Here is a 20040-nt window from a genome sequence, read left to right on the forward strand (position 1 = left end):
TGTGGGGAGTGCATGGGGTGTGGGGCTGGGTATGTGAGGGGGTGCAGGTGTCAGGGCTGGGATCATGGTGGGGTGAAGGAGTCAAGCAGAGGGCTGGGTGTGTGTGAGGAGGGTACAGGGCTTAGGACAGCAGCCTGGGGGGTGTGCGGGAATACATGGCTCAGGGCAGAGGCCTGGGTGTGTGTGTGAGGGGGTGGTCAGGGCAGAGGCCTGGGGGTGTGGGCTAGGGATATGCCCCAATTCCACACACACCCCTGCCCCCTCGGCCCTGCCCCTGCTTCTTCTCTGCCTCTGGGAGCAGTGAACACACTGACTCCGCTCCACCCCCTCCTCTCCCTCCCTTGCAAGGGCCATCAGCTGGCAGGGAGGGAGGGAGAGGAGAAGGAGGAGGAGGGGCAGGAGCCCAGCACACTGCAGGAAGAGGCAGAGGAGCCGGCAGGACCAAACTTCTGCCCCTTGCCCCCCCAGGAGGGGGCGGGCTGGGCAGGATTTTTAATGGGACCCTGGCAGGCAGCAGCGTGCCATTAAAAATTGGCTCACATGCTGTCTTTGGCACACATGCCATAGGTTGCTGATGCCTGATTTACATAGTGCCAAACTGTGTTATCCCTCACACAGATTTCCATCCATGGATAGATAAACTATGTGAAATTCACCCCCGTGCAGCAGGTCAGCACAAAGTTTAGGAGCAATACAAGCCCTCCAACCAACAGCGGTATAGGCAAAGGTAGCATTAAGAATAAATAAATAAGCTGGAAAAGCTCTACACCAAGTTTTGTGGCCATAAACCACCTGCTGTATACAATCCATATACAGGTTGCCAAAATAAGGGATTAAACTCATACCAAAAAGGATAAAATAGAAAAGACAGTTTTTGAATGCACAGTAGCCAAGTTCATGCAACCCTTTACTTTTATTATTTGCATAGGACTATAATCTTGTCCAGTACTTTATGTGACACAGGGTAAGATATAGTCCGTTATTGTAGCTGTGTTGGTCCCAGGATATTAGAGAGAAAGGTGGATGAGGCAATATCTTTTATTTGATCAACTTCCATTGATAAGAGAGAAGCTTTCAAGTTTACACAGGGTATGTCTACACTGTAATTAGACTCCTTTTTGCAGTATAGACATTCAGGTTTGCGCTGCAGCTAGGGTTGCCAGGTGTCTGGTTTTCAAAGGGAATGCCCAGTTGAAAAGGGACTCTGGCAGCTCTGGCCATAAAAAGTTGGCTGCCCGCAATGGGGCAGACAGAGTGCCTGCCGGCTCCACATGGGTCTTGGGAAGCTGCCAGCATCTCCCTCTGGCCCCTGCCCCAAGTGCCGGCTCCACATCTCCCATTGGCCAGAAACCTTTCCTACAACATGCCTTTCAAGATTTAGGAGTTGTGCACACACCTATCACAACGTGTGATGTACCTCATCCAGTGCCCTAAATGCCTCAATAACCACTATATGGGTGAAACCAGACAATCAACTACACTCTCAAATGAACTCACAGAAAAATAAGACAAGACAAAAAGACCTTATCACTTGTGCATGAACATGTTTCATAAAACAATCGCTCTGTATCTGACCTCTCAGACATCATTCTGAAAGTAAATCTATGCAACACCTTCAAAGGATTAGCCTGGGAACTTAAATTTGCAACTTTGCTAGACACTAATAACCATGGACTGAATACAGACACTGGATTCATGGCTTTTTACAACAATCTGTAACCCACTAACCCCCACTCCAGCAGCTTCCCCCCCCCTTCCCTTTTCCTCCCTGTGACTGGGAGGCTTCACTTTGAATGGTCCCTTGAAATATGTCTTTACTACTTACTTACTTATGCTAAACAATGTGTTCCACCTTGTCTTTAGTTGTGATACCGAGTATGTTTCCCAGACCGGAAGAGCAGCTCTGTGTAAGCTCGTCTCTCTCACCACAGAAATTGGTCCAATAAAAGATATTACCTCACCAACCTTGTCTCACAAAATAAGAAACTAATCCTGAGGAATGGCTACAGAGAGTAAAAGACGAGACACGGATGAATAACAAGAGATACTGAAGATCAGTGAGGTAAGAGGAAAAGGAAGAGCTGTGAAAGTGCGAAAAGGAGAGAAAATAAAGATGCAGGGGGTGTGATTAGTTGTTTCAGAGGCAAGTCAAAGAAATGTGGCTCTTTGATTTGTTAGGGACCTTGGTGAACATGATGTGAATAATTGAGAGCAGAAGCCAGACTGGAGAGGATCAAGGAAAGCCCTGTCAATAGCCGTAGGCCATACAGACAAGGATTTTATATGCAAAGGGGAGAGGGAAGGATAGACTGGAAAAGCAGCTGGGATTGAGAGAAGAATTTTTGCATGAGTGGGTAAACAAGAATGTGCCTTCAGCCTGAGAGAGAAGCCAGAGAGGAGATGTTTTGAAGATAAGAGAAGATGGGGAGAGCTGGCATGCCCAGGAATGGATAAGAAACAGAAAGGAGTGGAAAGGTTGGAGGTGGAAAGCAGGAGGAAATCAGAGCCAGAGTCTGTGCACAACAGAAGAGGGGAGAACTGTGGAGAGAAGAAAACATCCTGCTGCACAGTGTCAAATTAAGTCTTTGATGGAGGAGGGAAAGCTGGGAGGAGAGTTAAAAGCCTGTGTAGCTTGTTGCTACAAGTATTGTTGCCGTGCCTCTTATGTAATATATCCCATATGCAAAGTTCAAAACTTATTTTTACCAGGTCATGTTTTACATGCAGCACAAGAATGGCAAGTTCTCACATTCCTGCAATGTTTATATTTTTAAAATACCCCTGTGGAGAAGTCTCTCTGTTGAAGCACATATTACTTCTCAGGAGTATTGGCGGCGTGAAAGTGACACCGTGCTACTCACTTTCACTATCTACTTCTGCTGGGACCCAGGGGAGTGACTACGGATCTGCAGGACCAACAAGCTCTGCTGGGAACAGGAGCACCTAGTAGTTGTAGAGGATCAGACCTCTGCTGCTTTTACAGAGTAATTTGGAAGGAGTCTACTAAGAAGGTGAAAATGACTGTGATCCTATCACTCTGATGCTCTTATCCTAGTTGCTGGAGAAAACATGGGGCCCAATTCTCCACTACCCTGCAGTTTGTAGAGTCACTTGTACAGTGGATGTAAAATATCAAATGAGAACTGTAATGTTTTGCACCCAAGGTAAGTGAGTACACAAAGGAGAATCTGGCCCAATATATAGAAGAGCAGCAACACAGGGATTATTCTGGAATGGAAGAGAACAGGAAATGAGGGAAGACACGAGACCAAGAAATATCCGCAAAACAGAAAGAGGAAAGATGTGCACAGAGGGGGAGGAGGAGAGAAAGGGAAGGGAGCACTGCAATAGTGGCAGGACATAATTTGGGATTCATTTTGGTGCCCTGCCCTTTGGGCTAGTAATACTAATTAATAATTATATAGCACTTTTCAAACAGAACTCAAAGCTTTTTTGCAAGGGTTAGTAAGCTTCTTTGTCCCTATTTTCAGAACTGTCCCTAGGGAACAGCCAATCGGTTTCACTGCCCCAGGCCCTGCACTTCATGAGAAGGCAGGTGGGGAGATAAGAAGGAGCCCTCTTACCAACCTCCTCCCACCCCCTAGCAGCTCCTGACCACCGATCAGTGCCTCCCCCTCCCTCCTAGTGCCTACCACTGATCAGCTGGTTTGCAGCATCTGGAGGTGCCAGCAGGGAGGGAAGAGGAGTGAGGGCGCAGTGTGCTTGGGGGAGGGGGCGGAACTGGGCAGGGAAGGGATGGAGCGCAGGTGGGGCATGGGGGGGAAGGGGATGGAGTGGGAGCAGGGCCTGGGCAGAGCCAAGGGGAGCACCCCTCAGCAGATAGAAACTCGGCACCTATGTCCCAGGCTTTGCACCCCCCGTAGGGGCAGCCCTGCCTATTTCACAAAGGGGATAACTGAAGTACTGTGGCTTGCTCTAAGACCCACACACCAAGTCAGTGGCAGGATTAAGATTAGAATTTAGGTTTCTTAACTCCCAGCTCCAGGCCCTGTCAACTAAACTACAACCATCCCTAGACAGTGGGAGCACTACAATTCAGGTATTCAATCCCTGGGAATTAGCAGCTTGTACCAATCTCTAATGCAAATCAATGGCTGAGTGAAGGAGCAGCACTGACTAACTTGGGAAACCATGTCCAGCCCTCCCATAAATGCTCCATGTGGGCCTTTAGAAAGAAAACAAGTGAAAAGAGGGAAGTGAGGAGAGGGATCTACACAGATGCTGTTCTAGCAAAAAAGAGGAAAGCTGGAAACAAATGGTAAATAACTAACCAAGGATGAAAGAGAGGAGAAATGCATAACAAGACTGAGGGGCTAGGAGAAAAGAAGTAATGCATAAAATCCAAACGTGATCAGAGGAGAAAAATATTAAAAGGCTGATTCCAGAAAACCTTACTCTTAAGTGTATCCTTATGCAAGTTTTCCAGTTGTAGGAGCTTGTTACATACAAGAGTGTAAAGAGGTAGCTGACACTTAGACCTGAGATGTATAAACACTGGAATAAATTGCCTAGAGAGGCTTGGAATCACCATCACTGGAGGCTTTTAAGAACAGGTTAGACAAACACCTGTTGGGGATGGTCTGGTTATTATGTAGTCCTGACCTGAGTGCAGGGACTGGACTAGATGACCTATTGAGGTCTCTTCCAGTCCTACACTTCTAGGATTCTATGTTCTCCTACCACACCCTATCCTTGCTCTAGATTTCTTAACACCATGACAAATCACATATAAAGGAGAACCTGCATTAGTTCCAAGCTTTTCTGATTTCACTGTTAGGGGACTTGAATGGCTTTCAGTTGCATTACTTTAGTTGACCTTTATTTTCAGAGAGGGAACCAGTTGTAGAGCTTACAAAATACATTTAATAATAGCTGCTTGATAGGGAGTATTTTCCAACTGTGTGATCGTTAAGGGGACACCAACTAGATATTCAGTCACTTTAAAAAAATGTTCAGAGTGGATTCAGGCACTATACTTGTGTTCTGTGCTGTACAGCACCTAGCACAAGGAGGTTCTGGTCCATTACTAGGGCTCCTAGGTGGCTCCACAATACAAATACTAACAACACACCTGCTTTTAAGTCTACTGTCCTGTTTTTATGGTTAAACAATCACATTTCCTATTTTGCATGATGTTTTTCTCAGCCCTATTCCTGTGCGAAAGACCCACACAAACAGGGGGAAATGATTAACAGAGTGAGTATTCTCCAGTAAATCATGTTGTTGAAAAAATAAAAAGTTATGGCTGGAAGTGTTTCAAGGGACTCAATCCATCATCACTGAGAATGTTCCATTTTTCTTTACATTTTTTTTTTAAGTTCAAAACTCTGGAGTAAACATAGAGGAATCAATCCAGTTCCCGCACTGCCCTGTAACTTTTCATCCCTAGAACACCAGCCACTCTTAACTGTACCCCATTATTTGTTCTGTACTGGAAATGTGCAGTTAGATGTATAATATTTATTAAATGTGTAGTATGTATTTTAAAAAGTAATATACTAGAGTATATAAAACTGTCAGCTCTGACTTCTCAGAGTAGAGTAAAGTATGTTTAATATAATTTGACTGACTGATATTTGCTGTTTGTAGCTTTGTATCTAAACCTTGAAAGAATGTATCTTTTAACTATGGTGTAGCAACTAAGTTATGTCACCTTTTTGTACTGAATAATACTGAATGGGTTAGTGATTTTATAACCTCCAAGTAAATTTGTTATTTTGACCTTTGTATATATCTTTGCAAACCTTAGAGGATTAAGCTAAGGCTCAGTAGGTGGTGTAAGTTAATTGAGGTGATACTGATGGGCGAAAGATTATATAGTAGAGAAAAGGTGGCTGGATCTTTTAACTATTCATTTTCTAGACTTAACGTTTGGGGATTATTTTGTAGTTGTAGGACTTTGTAAATGATATGTGGGTGTCAAGTGAATTCCCCTAAAATACTTTAAACCTGAACAATTTATTCTTTGCTCATTTTTTGTTTGACTGGTTGTTGTTTAGTTTTGTTTTTTTGGCTTGGGACTTATCCTGTTTTGAATTAGTGCCAAAAGCTTAACTTGGGATGGTATTATATTAATAGAAGGAGAGGCCTTCTATAATGGACCCCATGAGAATCACCAGGACAGGGGTCCGTCCCTTCCTTAGACTTTATCTTTAAAGGAGATATGAGGAGTTTGGGGGGAGGAAGGTATATCTTAGAATAGAGGACATTAGAGGGAAATGCCTCTCATGGTTGCCTGTACCCAAGGGTGAAAGTAACTTAAAGGACTTACCGGTACTCTGGAGTCCTTAAGATGGGCGGGGCCTCAACCAGAAGAGGCGTGGCCTCTGCCAGAAGAGGCGGGACCTTTAAATCCCCAGGCGCTTTACATCACCCCCTGAGCTACCAGCTGCAGAGCTGGCTGAGAGCCCCAGGGCTAGGGGTGATTTTAAAGGGCCCAGGGCTCCAGCTGCCCTACCACAGCAGAGCCCCAGGCACTTTAAATCACCACTGGAGCCCCAGTGCCGCTACCTCGGGGCTCCAGCAGCCAGACTCAGGTGGTGATTTAAAGGGCCCCAGAAGTAGCAGCAGTGGGAGCCCTTTAAATCCTTCAAAAACCATCAACTGGGCAGGATTTTTGCAGTTCCTTCTCAACTGCATGAAACTAGTCCCTAGATTGCTGGGAATGGGGGGAGGACCCAAACACCTATAAAACATTTAAGATTTTCACTCAAAAAACATCACTATAGCTATTAAGAGCAAACACCTTGCACCTTCTAGAGTTATGAAATTTCCTGTATTTCAAATTGCCTTGTGCTGCCCCGCCAGCCGGTCCCCCTACCCTGCGCCCCCAGCAGCGCCACGCCAGCCAGTCTCCCTACCCCATGCCCCCAACAGCTTCCCCACCAGTGGCCAGAGCCCTGGCCCTTTAAATAGCTGCCAGGGCCCTGCTGCCGCCTCCCCGGGGATCCAGCAGCAGGGCTCGGGGAAAATTTAAGGGCCGGGGCTCCAGCCACTAGCAGGGAGCTGCTGGGGGCGCAGGGTAGGGGGGGACCGGCTGGCAGGGCGCTGCTGGGGGCACAGGGTAGGGGAGACCTGTCATGGCGCTGCTGGAGGTGTGGGGCAGGGGGGACCAGCTGGCGGGGCTCTGCTGAGGGCGCGGGGTAGGGGGACCGGCTGGCAGAGCAGCACAGGGCAATTTGAAATATAGGAAATTTCAGAGCTCTAGAAAGTGCAAGGTGTTTGCTCTCACTAGCTATAGGGATGTTTTTTGAGTTAAAATCTTTAAATGTTTCATAGGTGTTTGGGTCCTCCCCCGCCACCACAGCAATCTAGGGACTAGTTTCATGCAGCTGAGAAGGAACTGCAAAAATCCTGCCCAGTCAGTGGTTTTTTGAGCAATTTAAAGGGGCCACATGCCCTTTAAATGGCTGCCGGGGAAGCCGATATGCCCCGGTAGAATGCACCGGCTCTTGCCAGTACGCTGTACCAGGGCGCACCTGCTTACTTTCATCTCTGCCTGTACCTCCTCTTGCATGTGTACTTCTATGCCCTTGTTCCCCTATAGCTCTTATCCCTCATCCTCTGTTCCCTACTATTATCCAGGCTCTCCCAAAGCTTCCTCATTCTGAGACCAGGAGCATAGCTCTATGTTACCCTTTCATATCCCTTGTCCCAGTCCAAAAAGGAACCCTACAAAAAGTGAAAACATGGAAAAATTGCTAAGGAGGAGTACAAAAGAACAGCACAAGCAGATAGGGAAAAATCAGAAAAGCTAAGACACAAAATGAGTTGTACCTAGCAAGGGACAAAAAAGCAATAAGAAAAAGGTTCTTTAAATAAATTAGGAGCAAGAGAAAGAAAGTATAAGTTGACTACTTAGCGAGGAAGGAGCGCTAATAACTGATATCAAAAAAGTTAAGGTTTTTGAATGCCTATTTTGCTTCAATCTTCACTAAAATGGTTAATGGTGATTAGATTCTAAACACAATTGATATTAACAACAAGAGGAAAGGAATACAAGCCAAAATTGGGAAAGAGCAGGTTAAAGAATATCTAAATAAGTTAGATGTATTCAAGTCACCAGGGCCTGACGAAATTCATCCTAACGTACTTAAGGAACTAGCTGAAGCAAGCTTGGAATCATTAGCAAGTATCTTCGAGAACTCAATGGGTGAGTCCCAAAGGACTGGAGAAGGGCAAGCATAGGACCTATCTTTATAAGGGGGAACAAAGAGGACCTCAGCAACTATAGACCAATCACTTAACTTTGATATCTGGAAAAATACTAGAACAAATTATTAAACAATCAGTTTGTAAGTTCTTAGAGGGTTATAAGGTTATAAGTGTAGATTTCTCAAGAACAAATTATGCCAAACCAATCTAATTTCCTTCTTTGAGAGGGGTATTGTCTTTGGGGAGAAGCAGTAGAAGTGTTATCTTGATTTTTGTAAGGCTTTTAACACAATCCCATGTGACCTCTTATAAACAAAGTAGGGAAATGTAGTCTAGATGAAACTACTATAAGGTATTGAAAAACTGGCTGAAAGACTGTACTCGAAGAGTAGTTATCAATTGTTCACTGTCAAACTGAGAGGACATGGGACTGGGGTCCCACTATGGTCAATCCTGGATCTGCTTCTAGTCAATATTTTCTTTTATGACTTATGATTTAGAGGGGAGAGCCATTATAAAATTTGTGGATGACATCAAGCTGGAAGGGGTTGCAAGCATTTTGGAGAACAAGATTAGAATACAAAATGACCTTGGAGAATTAGTCTGGAATCAACAAGATTAAATTCAATGAAGACAAGTGTAAAATACTTCACTTAGGAGGGGAAATTCAAATATACAACTACAAAGTAGGGAATAACTGGCTAGGTCGTAGTACTGCTGAAAAGAATCTGGGAGTTATAGGGGGGTCACAAATGGAATATGACTCAGTAATACGATGCACTTCTGAAAAAAGGCTAGTATTGTTTGTAACACACAGGAGGTTGAATTTGTCCTGCTCTGCTCAATACTGGTGAGGCCTCAGCTGGTGTACGGTGTCCCATTCTGGATGCCAGAGTTTAGGAAAGATATGGACAAATCAGGGAGAGGCCTAATAAGAACAAGAAAAATGATAGAAAGTTTAGAAAACCTGACCTGTGAGGAAAGGTTAAAAAAACCTGAATATTTAGTCTTAAGAAAAGAAGACTGAGGGGGACCTGATAACAATCCTGAAATATGTTAAAGGCTGTTTTAAAGAGGACTGATATCAATTGTTCTCCATATCCACTGAAGGTAGAACAAAAAGCAATGAGCTAATCTGCAGCACGAGAGATTTGGATTAGATATAAGGAAAAACTTACTAAATATAAGGGGAGTAAGGTTCTGGAACAAGCTTCTGAAGGAGGTTGTGGAATCCCCATTATGAAGGTTTTTAAGAACATAGTGGATGCAATCATCAGGGATAGTCTAGGTTTACTTGGTCCTGCCTCTGTGCAGGGGGCTGGACTTGATGACTTCAAGGTCTTTTTCCAGCCCTACATTTTTATGATGCTATGACTCTCCTCGTGTCTTCCCATCCAGCACTTCGGCCCCTCAGCATTTCTCCCGGTATCCTACTCATTCACCCATCCCCCCCAATTCTGCCAGTTGCAGCAGCACACTCTTAGGGCTTAGTTACACTCAAAACTTCAAAGTGCTGCTGCGGGAGCACTGCCGCGGCAGCACTTTGAAGTGTGAGTGTGGTCGCAGCGCCAGCGCTGGGAGAGAGCTCTCCCAGCGCTGCACGTACTCAACATCCTCATGGGGTTTAGCCTGCAGCGCTTGGAGCCGCGCTCCCAGTGCTGCGGCACTGTTTACACTGGCACTTTACAGTGCTGTATCTTGCAGTGCTCGGGGGGGTGTTTCTTTCACACCCCTGAGCGAGAAAGTTGCAGCGCTGTAAAGCGCCAGTGTAGCCAAGGCCTTAGGACGCAGCAGGTCAGTTTATACTTTAAAAAACATGTTAAAATATTAAACTTTTGTGTACTCATGGTAACTGTACTAGAGTGGCCCCAGTTATCGCAGCAGAAACCAGAAGAAATAAGGAAAAACACAAAATACAACATTCTACCACTTAAGGCAAAACGCCTCTGTGCAGGGTGTTTCTCCACCATGGTCTAATACATAAGAAGCCATACTCAAGATTTTCTTCAGCCTCTTCCCCCTTCTCTTTGAGTGGAGGTGGGGCAGGAGGGGCAGCAGAAAGGGAGCAAACCACAAAGGAAGGGATGGTTTGCTTCAGCCCAAAGGAAAAGTAAATAGTGAACATAGGCACTGACTCTGCAGGTGCTCAAGGGCTGGAACACCCATGAAAAAAAATTAGTGGGTGCTTAGCACCCACCGGCAGGCAAGCTCCCCTACCTCCTGGTCACCTGCGGCCCTCGTCTATCAACTCCTCCCCCTCCCTCCCAGTGTCTCCTGCATGCTGTGGAACAGCTGTTCAGCGGTGTGCAAGAGGTGAAGGAAGGGGGAGGAGCAGGGATGGGGTGCAATGGGGGAGGGAAGAGGCAGGGCGGAAACAGGTGGAGTGGGGCCTGGGGCTGAGCAAGGTTTGAGTACCCCTGGGGAAAATTAGAAGCCGTTGTCTGTGGTTCTTAACTTAAAAGTCTCTTGTAAACAGTTTAGCCTTTCTGTGGAAGCAAAAGAACGAGCTTCCCACTTCCGCCTTCTTCCTAGCCTGGGTGTTTCCTGACCCAGTTACCTTCCAGCGCAGGGAGATGAGCAAAAGAGAAAATGACTTTTGTTGCCTCCTCTTTAAATCCCTGTTTTAGTGAGCTACTAGCTAACCCCTTCTTTATCTATCTTGGTGCTGGGTATGTTATACCCTAGCACAACATCTTTAGATTTTGCCACTAACATTACCCTCATCTAAAATTAAAAACACTAAAGGGCACTTCTTGCAGCATGGCCAACAAAACAAATGGTTTTGGTGTTTGTAGGCCTCACCATTTTGGGGATGTGAGCAGTTGGGAGAGAAAAAAAACATTACCAATAGTTCAAAATATCAACAGCAGGGAGTATTTTTCAACATCACAATTTCATAACTGCTTTTCTTGTTCACTCCCTCTCTAAAAAAACCACCACCCAAAAACAGAACCAGAAATTCTACCATGGAATGAGATATGGCATGCAAAATCTCAGGGGTGAGGAGGGAGTGGTTTTTTTCTGAGGTGCTTGCTGGAAGAGTGAATAATTTGTACTGAGAATCCAGTTTGTTTTAATTATGGAGTGGCTACTACAGCAATGTAACTCAGAAGAAACCAAGACAGTGACTAAACAAAGAAAGTTGTCAAAATACACAAAGTAAAAAACAAATCTAGAGAAATGTTTTCTTTCACTTATAATAACCTTAGATGTTATCTGTAACAATAGAAGGAAATAGCACTGTAAATTTAAGTTGGTGGTATTTCTCTAAGGACAAAATGTGTGCAATATGGCTTGGAAGGATTAGATTTTTATTGGTAGTATACTAAACATCAATTTCACTGTGCACACACAAACCAACAAAAAAAATTCTATCAAAATGTATAGATAAAGTAAGAAATACTGTCTGAGAACTTATTAGATTTTGATTTAATGACATTTACTCTGTATATTTGGACATGTGATATTGACAATTTGTGTTAACTGTTATAATGCTTTTACTTTTTTAATCTCTCAAATAATTGTCTGAACCTTCCCCATAATTTTCTGCAACTGTAAAAATTTAAATCAATAAAACAAACTCTGAAAACCCATAATTTTGCACAACAAAATTTAAATCAGTAAAATTTTAAAAAGCTTAGATAAAATTGATATTTATATTTATAAAAAATATTTACAATAAATTTAAATTCTATCAAGTCTAGGCTCTCAACCTTTCCACACTCCCTTTCAAGAGTCTGATTTGCCTCGAGTACCTCCAAATTTCCCCTCACTTAAAATCGACAAAATCAGACATAAAAATACAAAAGTGTCACATCACACTGTTACTGAAAAATTTCTTATTCCCATTTTTACCATCTAATTATAACATAAATCAACTGGAAGATAAATATTGTACTTACATTTCAGTGTATAGTATATAGAGCAGTATAAACAAGTCATTGTCTGTATGAAATTTTAGTTTTTACTGACTTCACTAGGGCTTTATAATGTCGCCTGTTGTAAAACTAGGCAAATATCTAGATGAGGTGATGTACCCCTCGAAGACCTCTGGGTATCCCTAGGCTACACCCTTGTTGAAAACCACTGGTTTAGTAGATGTACTTCTGTGACATTTTGTACTAGCTGTCCACTTTCAGGACATACTTCATTCCTAGATTTGAGCTGTACTATTCACACCTGGCAGCAAGGATTTCCCTAGACAACCCCACATACACCTGAATTTTCCCAACACCCCCCCTCCCCCCAGTTACACGCAGTGTTGCCAATTTAGTCATTGGTTGGAAATTTGAATTTAAATTGAAACATTCATACATACTTTAAAAGCATACACAGCATATGAGAAAACACTTGAACCTGAGAAAGCATAATGAGTTTGAAAAGTATGAACACAGACTAGCTTCCTCGTATAGCTGTTATTTATGAAATGTCGGCACATTTGTTTCAGCTATATTGGCCTACCTAACAATTTCAAATTATGATGTGTACACAAGGTATGAATGAGCTCTCCCCTGACAGCTAGTGATGAGCCAGTGGTGGGTGAAAAGGCTTCAGGACCAGACTGTATTTACATGAACTCACCTACGCTGCCCAAGTGATCAACTTTGGCTAGGGTTGGGTCACATCACTTAAGTATTAAATGTGGAGGTCATGAAATGTTATTATATGAGTAAAAGGCAGCAGAACTGTACTTAGCCTGACTGAATGAGGGGGTCTCCCTCCGTGCTTAATTTGTGCTAGGACTTGCCAGGGCTGAGCCCCGGCACCTCTAAGCTCGGCAGTTCAAAGCCCAGGGACCTCTGGGCTTGTCACATCAGTTATGAAAGTAACAAACTTGCTTGAGCATTGGCACCTCTTTCATTACAAATTAAGCACTGGTCACCCTCAACTGAACAGGACTCCCTAAGCAGGAGATTTAGATGCTAGATCTTACAGGGGAGGGGGGAGGGGACATGGGTGTTTTGCTTGGTGGTGTGGGTTCTGGCTAGGAGTCACAGGCACTATTTGACCAGTCCCTCTCCTGTTTAGAGATAGAGCTGATTAGTCTTCACAGAAAGTCTTTTGGTTTGTTATGTGACCGCTAGAGCTGAAATCACTGATAATCAGATTTAAGTGCTTAGACCTGCTGTGGGACAGTGTTTCTGTGGAAGAGATAGCCTAGCCCACACTAGCAGTGAGGTTCCCCCATTGAGAGCTGGGTGAAACCTCCAGAGACCTACTCGCAGAGGTCACAGTGGCAGCAGCAAGTGACAGTACAGAGCCATTGGGGACTAAGCGGTACAGTGAATGTTGGCATAAACAACAGCGGCCAAAGCACTGGACTATGTTTTAGTGATTTCGCTCCAGAATGCTAGATTTGTGACAGGGATACATTTCCTAGTACGCCAAGATTTTTAAAATGCATTATTTGACAAGGTCATTATCTTACATCATCACTATCACAAGAGGTCATTATCTTGGAGATTTCTGTACTAAAATTTATTATAATTATTATTTTTAATGTAAAAATGCCATATTGAGTCACATCAATGGTCCATCTAGTCCAGTAGCCAGTCTTCCGACAGTGGCCAATGCCAGGTGCTTCAGAGGGAATGAACAGAATGGGGAATCGAGTGAGCCATCCCGTCGTCCACTCCCAGCTTCTGGCGAACAGAGGCTAGGGACACTCAGAGCATGGTGTTGGATCCCTACCCATCCTGGCTAATAAGTTCATGGAGGTTAGATCCATCAGTATCTGTCTAGTTCTTTTTTTGAACCCTGTTATAATTTTGGCCTTCACAACATCCCTGGCAAAAAGTTCCACAGGTGACTGTGCATTTTGTGAAGAAATACTTCTTTTGTTTGTTTTAAACTTACTGTCTATTAATTTCATTGGGTGACCCCTGATTTTTGTGTTAAGTGAAGGGGTAAATAACACTTCCTTATTCATTTTCTCCACACCAGTCAAGATTTTATAAGCCTCTATCATATCCCCTCTTAGTTGTCTCTTTTCCAAGCTGAAAAGCCCCCGTCTTTTTAATCTCTCCTCAGATGGAATCTGTACCATGCCCCTAATCATTTTTGTTGCCCTTCTCTGTACCTTTTCCAATTCCAATATATCTTTTTTGAGATGGGGTAATCAGAACTGCATGCAGTATTCAAGATGTGGGCATATCATGGATTTATATAGTAAAAGTGGAGGAGCTTGGTTTGCCAGACGGATCAGCTAAGCCAATACTGACAACCTATATGAAAAGGCTGCAAAACACCATGCCTCTGAACTGCATAAACACTGCAGAAAACCTTATAAGCCAGTCACTTTCAAAGCTAATTTTAGAAGAACTTAATGAGACTGTTAAGAATGCTGGAGAGACAACCCAGTTTATGTGAACCAACATGGCTGTTGCATCATACTTTCTATTTAAGCAAGAGATACCACCCACTACAAACTGGAGGCCAGTGTTAAAGTATCCACCAAGATATGACAGATCTAAGTAGTGAGGCTGGTGGACTACTTTTGTTACTAAGTTCAGAGAAGACTATCACCATTCTTTCTTGTAAATCTACTGTTGAAATCACTTGGGTCATTAAACAATGTCATCCAGGCATCTGCGACAACAGTAGTAGATCTTTGTCCAGCAACAGAAGCTACCCTTGGATCAATCAGAGATAATCAATTGAAAATGTACTGGAAGAAGCAAAGACTTCAGTCCAGAGGTTGACTAATGAAGGTACTTATATTGACTCCTTAAGTGAAGAGGACAAGAAGTGTTTGTTAAGCCAGCTGAAAAAGTACGCAGACTTAATTGTTACAAATCTACAATAGTGATTTCTGGATTCTACTCAACCTCTACGTAGCTTTTACAGATGCTTGTCTTATAAAACACCTACAGTTGAGTGGAGTGAGGCACTACCATCAATAGGGCTGCTATATGATCAGAATAGAGAATTTTGAACACAGAGCGGAATATCATACAATAAATGAATGAAGATTTAGCTTCAACTTCTTGATCCCATCACTACTCGTTCAACCCAATCATTGTGCTATGTTTTCTGCGATGAAAGAAGTAGGAATTCATCTCTTGCTACTCCCAGTCACAACAGCTACAGCTGAGCGTTCTTTTTCCTCATTGAATAGAATTTTGTGTTCTGCAAGAAGTCGCCTTCTGCCTGATCATGAACATATCATGAAGGACTGGAAAAAACAGATACACAAGAAGACACCAAAGACTGCAAAATTACAACAAGAAACCAAGAAGGATGTAGATGTAGTGCGTCATAGTAGGCTTAAGTAGCCAACTTTAATGGTTGTGATTTTAAAACATGAGTTAAATCTAATATAATGGTCATTAAATATTTTTCAGTTTTTATTAGGGTGCCATACAGCCCACCTTTGCCCTCACAGTCTCAACCCTCATTGCCCCCCCCCCACATTCCAATACCACACACGCACCCCATTTCAATTCCTGGGGAAATCACTGCCTGCCAGTTATTAATATGTGAATCACAATCACCAGATCTGTGTCTGACTGGATGAAGTGTAATCTTTTGGGCAGCCACAAATAGAAATAGGTAGCTTTTGCTGCTCTGGCTATTTGGGTATTTAACAGCAGCAAGGAGTCCAAAAGGAACCCTAGGCTACAGATTGACTTAACAACCTGAGAGCAGATTCCCTTGATAATGGGGGATGTTATAGGAGAAGCAAGTTACTCAAAGCATTTGCCTTTTCCCACCAGCATTGTCTCAGTAGGGCTTGGGTTCAGCTTTAGCCAGTTGCTCTTCATCCAATTTCTCTCAGTTCAGCATTGAGAAAGAGGGGAGAAGATGCTGTTTATATTTCATGAAAAAAAACAACAAGAAGTGTAAGGCTGGGTGGTATCCCTATACTGTTGTCAGTTGAGCCCATGTTGTCTCACTGACTCCTCCAATGATGTCACTTATATGTTGAATAAGATGGCGAGGAAGACTGTGATTCCACGGATGAGGGTTCTGGAGGAAGAGTAATATTTTGCCATAATGACCCTTTAGTCTGAGAAGAAGATCTAGCAGTATTACTTGCTAGTCCGATTCATTTTCATTCTAATGAGTTAAATGATCCAATTCCTTTTATTAAACTGCTCTATGAAATGACTCACTGTTTGATGTTTCATAACACCAAACCAAAGCCAAATGATTACACAAGTGCAAATCAGGTTTGCATACTTTCACTTCTTTTCCTTGTAATATCTCCATTTAGTTCTCACTTTACTAAAATGTGTTTCACTTTAGCCTTTCATGAATTCACTCCATTTCATTACATATAATCAATCAAGAGAGCAAAACCAAGCATCCTCCTTTTTCCCCTCTAGGTAACAGGCAGAATAAGCTTGAAGTAAATATAGCAATTTAAGAAGTGAGATGTATTAGAGAGGAAATGTCACTAGTTTAAAATCATACTCTAACTAACCGGAAAAAGCAAATATTGACAATATGAGAGGCTGGAATTCAAGGCCCCCATGAAGCCAAATGAGATAGGAACTGGGACAGGGAAGAGGAGTAACGCTGTTACTCTTGTTAAACCACATGCAACAGTCTACTAGCTAGGGCTTGATTCATTGCTGTTGGCACAGGAGCCAAATTGCCCCAGAGATTCTATAGTAGTAGGGCAGCTTAAAACCACTGTGGGTTTTAGCACCAAAGGCTAAATCAGTGAATATTCTGGCTCCCTTGGTTCCATCCTCTCCCTGTTTGACACCACCCACTTTCTGTGCTTTGCTGGCAGCTCCAGGTGCCACAACAGTGAGCATTTGCGCTGCTATAAACCCCCTTCCGGAGATATTCTGCCACCATGGTGCTACAATCCAAATTCCACTCGTGGAACCCTGTATTACATAAGGGAAGGTTACTAAGCAGTATTTCCCACCCACTGGCTAGAACCAGCAATCCTTCCAAATGTTTTCTTGTTGTGTTCATATAAAAATAAATGAGAGGGAAAGAAAAGGAAACTTTCCTGAACATTGTAACTGTAATATTTCAAATGACAGCAAGCCCCTATATATTAATTGCTGATCTAACAGGAGCATTATTAACATACATTTTATAGCATTTTTATTCATAATTATCAAAGTGTCCCTCAAACTGTACTATGTATCTGTAAGGAATCATTTAACCCAGCACTGAAATGAAGCCACCTCGGGTCTGTAACTCAGTAATCACGAAAATGAAAGGTACATAACAGGCAGGGCAACACTGCAGGGTTGGCAAAGAACAGGGAGAAAATCCCCTTGCAAAGAGGGCTGTGAGAATAGTGTGGAAGTAATATCATTCCCCTCCCTGAAAGAGGCATTGCTCCCAGCATTTAAGCAGCATGATCTGCACCTGCCAATGGAATGAGTGGGGGCAAGACACATTGTAAGGATCTCTCCCCCAGTTCCCATAAGATGGTCAGAAAACACCGGGTAAATGTTAAATTCCGTGTAGAATCACAACAGTGCTCTCTCTTTCAGCCTGTATAACCAAGCTAAGCTAACACGGATCAAATAAAATAGCGCTCATAATAATTAAACTCCCCCCATCTATGGTGTACCTTATCTGAGAATCTCCACGTGCTTTATCCACAGTTAAAGAGGCCTCCCAGCACTACTATGAAGCAGTCAAGGGTTGTGTTTTACAGATGAACTAAGCAAGGTTAAGTGACTGGGTAGAGGCGAGGAATCCCACTCCTTGGCTCTCTCTCACTACTAGGCGGTGCACATAAAAAAGGTGCTGCTGTCACTGCCGTCCCGATGCTGGCTGCAATATGTGACACCAGAAGACACAGCCTCCGTGTTACTATTCCCAGCGCTGTGTGGCACCCTGGGGCTAACCTTACCCCTCTTGCTGTTACCAGTGTCTCATCGGCCACGAGGTGCGGTACAAGGTGCCATTTCCCTCCACCCCTGCTGTTACAGCCAGGCCGATCGACTCGCACAGGTGACACTCCCCCCTTGCTCTGCTGCAACTGTGGTTACTAAGAGCTGCTTCCTTTGAAATTAGCAGCTTCCGCCTCCCTGCGCCTTAATACGGAGCCACTGACTGAAGAGTCTCCGGCAGAAACTCATGTGCAGGGAGGCAGGGAGCGACTCACCTGCTGCTGCAGCCCGAAGTTTGCGAGGCACAGGAGAGCTCATCCCGAAGCCGCCGCTCTATGGACTCAGCAGGGGTGCAGCCGGAGCGGGCCTGTCCCTCCTACGCACACAGGAAGAGCAGTAGCTGCAGCAGCATGGCAATCGGGGGCGGAGCTGGCTGCTTTGGTGCTGGCCAGGCCCGGCCCGGCCCTGCCCTGCCCAGCTCCAGCACGCAGTGGGGGAGGAGAAGCGGGTGTCTGGTTTGGGGAAGTCATTATTTGCTGTGAGGCTTTTGTTGTTTGTCTCAAGTCTGTCCCGCTGCGAGAGGAGGTGGAGGAGTTTGCAGAGACGTTTGCTGTTTGAAATTTCAGCGCACTCAGAGGAGTGGCCTTTCCTAAAGGATCGCATAGCTCCAAGGTTAAATGGTCTAAGTTACTGAGCCTCTTTGCCTCTGAAATAGTTTAGTGTGTCCACACTATCAGAGGTGAAAGGGTTCAGCTTGTCCACACCCAGCACTGCCTCCAGCGACTGCTGTGGCTGAAGATTGCAGCAGCAGCAGCTATTCTACTATTTCAGACCTAGTTCTCTCTTCATATTGTGTTTCAGATGGAGGAGACCTGTTGGTTTAAAAAAATGGGGAGAAATTGTATTTCAAAACCAAGTTTTTAAAAAGTCAAAATAATAAAAATATACAAGTTTTACTTTTAATAGGATTTGCTGGGTCTTTATTGCTGTAAGAGAAGGATGCCAGTCTGAGCCAAGACCAGCCATGTACAGCCTGGACTTCTGATGGGTCTGTGTGGAAATGGTATGTGAGGTGTAGTCAGCAAGTGCACTAAGCTGTCACTTAGGGGTGGGCAGTAATATCATGCACCTGCACTTGGAGGATCACTTGAACTCATAATGTAGTGCCTTTACTTCAGTCTAGACTAGCACAAAAATGGTTTAAACTGAACCACTGCAGAGGGCAGAAGACTTTCTTGGATCCACTGTATTTGTAATGGTACTTACAACATTTGTGAATCATTACAAGTGCTTTTGTGTGTGCAACCCCCAATCCCCCACATGTAAATCTCAACTTATCTCCTCGTGGTGTTCCAGGACCTAGTGGATGATACTGCTCCCTCAAGATCCAGTACCTTCCCTACACCCCAATTTATCAATTAAGGGAAGAGGGAGTTGAGAGAGACTAGCTGGCCCATCTGAAGTGGACCCTGCCTACTTCCATCTCTGTATCCTAGGAGACATAAAAAAAGACAACCTTTAGTTCACCAATAAAAGACACATCCAATCCCTCCAATATTAAGGGCACAACACCTAAGGCTTATGTAATAAATATTTGGGAAAGAAAAAGAAACTACCTTGCATTTCCTATCAATGATAGGAATATCCCAGAGGATTATGAAAATCAAAACAGCAGCTCTCTTCAGCATTCATTTTCAGTAATGACTATCAATTATTTGAATATAATTCCAGCTACATTTTCTTCTCAGGAAATGTATATATATGAATGTAACATATTCTGGCTGATCTCTTTGCTGTTTAGTTTGTCTGCTTACTTTAACCCATAGGTTATGAGGTATGCAACCATGTATCTCTTAGTGGGCCTGTTTGAATTTGTAAATGTCTTTGGTACAGAACCCACCTAAAAGACTTGTCTAAACTGTTACCTTAAGTTGAGTTAAGGTTTGCAGTTACAATCCATTTTTCTGTTCATCCGAGTGGATTTGGACAAAGTGCAGCTCCGTTTACTCCTTAGACATCTTAATAGCATGCTATTGGCACTTGGTTGTCAATAGTA

The 20040-nt window shown here is 43.7% G+C and overlaps 1 protein-coding gene across 2 annotated transcripts in view; it reads right to left on the reverse strand.

The window, feature by feature from the left end:
• Nucleotides 1-18864, reverse strand: part of TSPO (translocator protein) — a 30363-nt gene extending 11499 nt beyond the window's left edge. The window contains exon 1 of one of the 2 annotated variants that reach the window (XM_030540192.1): nucleotides 18260-18864. In XM_030540192.1, coding sequence (XP_030396052.1) covers nucleotides 18260-18302 — 43 coding nt within the window. In that variant the 5' untranslated portion in view covers nucleotides 18303-18864. Of the gene's footprint in view, nucleotides 1-17719; nucleotides 18193-18259 lie in introns of those variants that run through there. The other variant, XM_030540202.1, reaches the window with a different exon arrangement.
• Between the last annotated feature and the right edge of the window lie 1176 nt (nucleotides 18865-20040).

Source organism: Gopherus evgoodei, chromosome 1, assembly GCF_007399415.2.
Source record: "Gopherus evgoodei ecotype Sinaloan lineage chromosome 1, rGopEvg1_v1.p, whole genome shotgun sequence".
NCBI lineage: Eukaryota > Metazoa > Chordata > Testudines > Testudinidae > Gopherus > Gopherus evgoodei.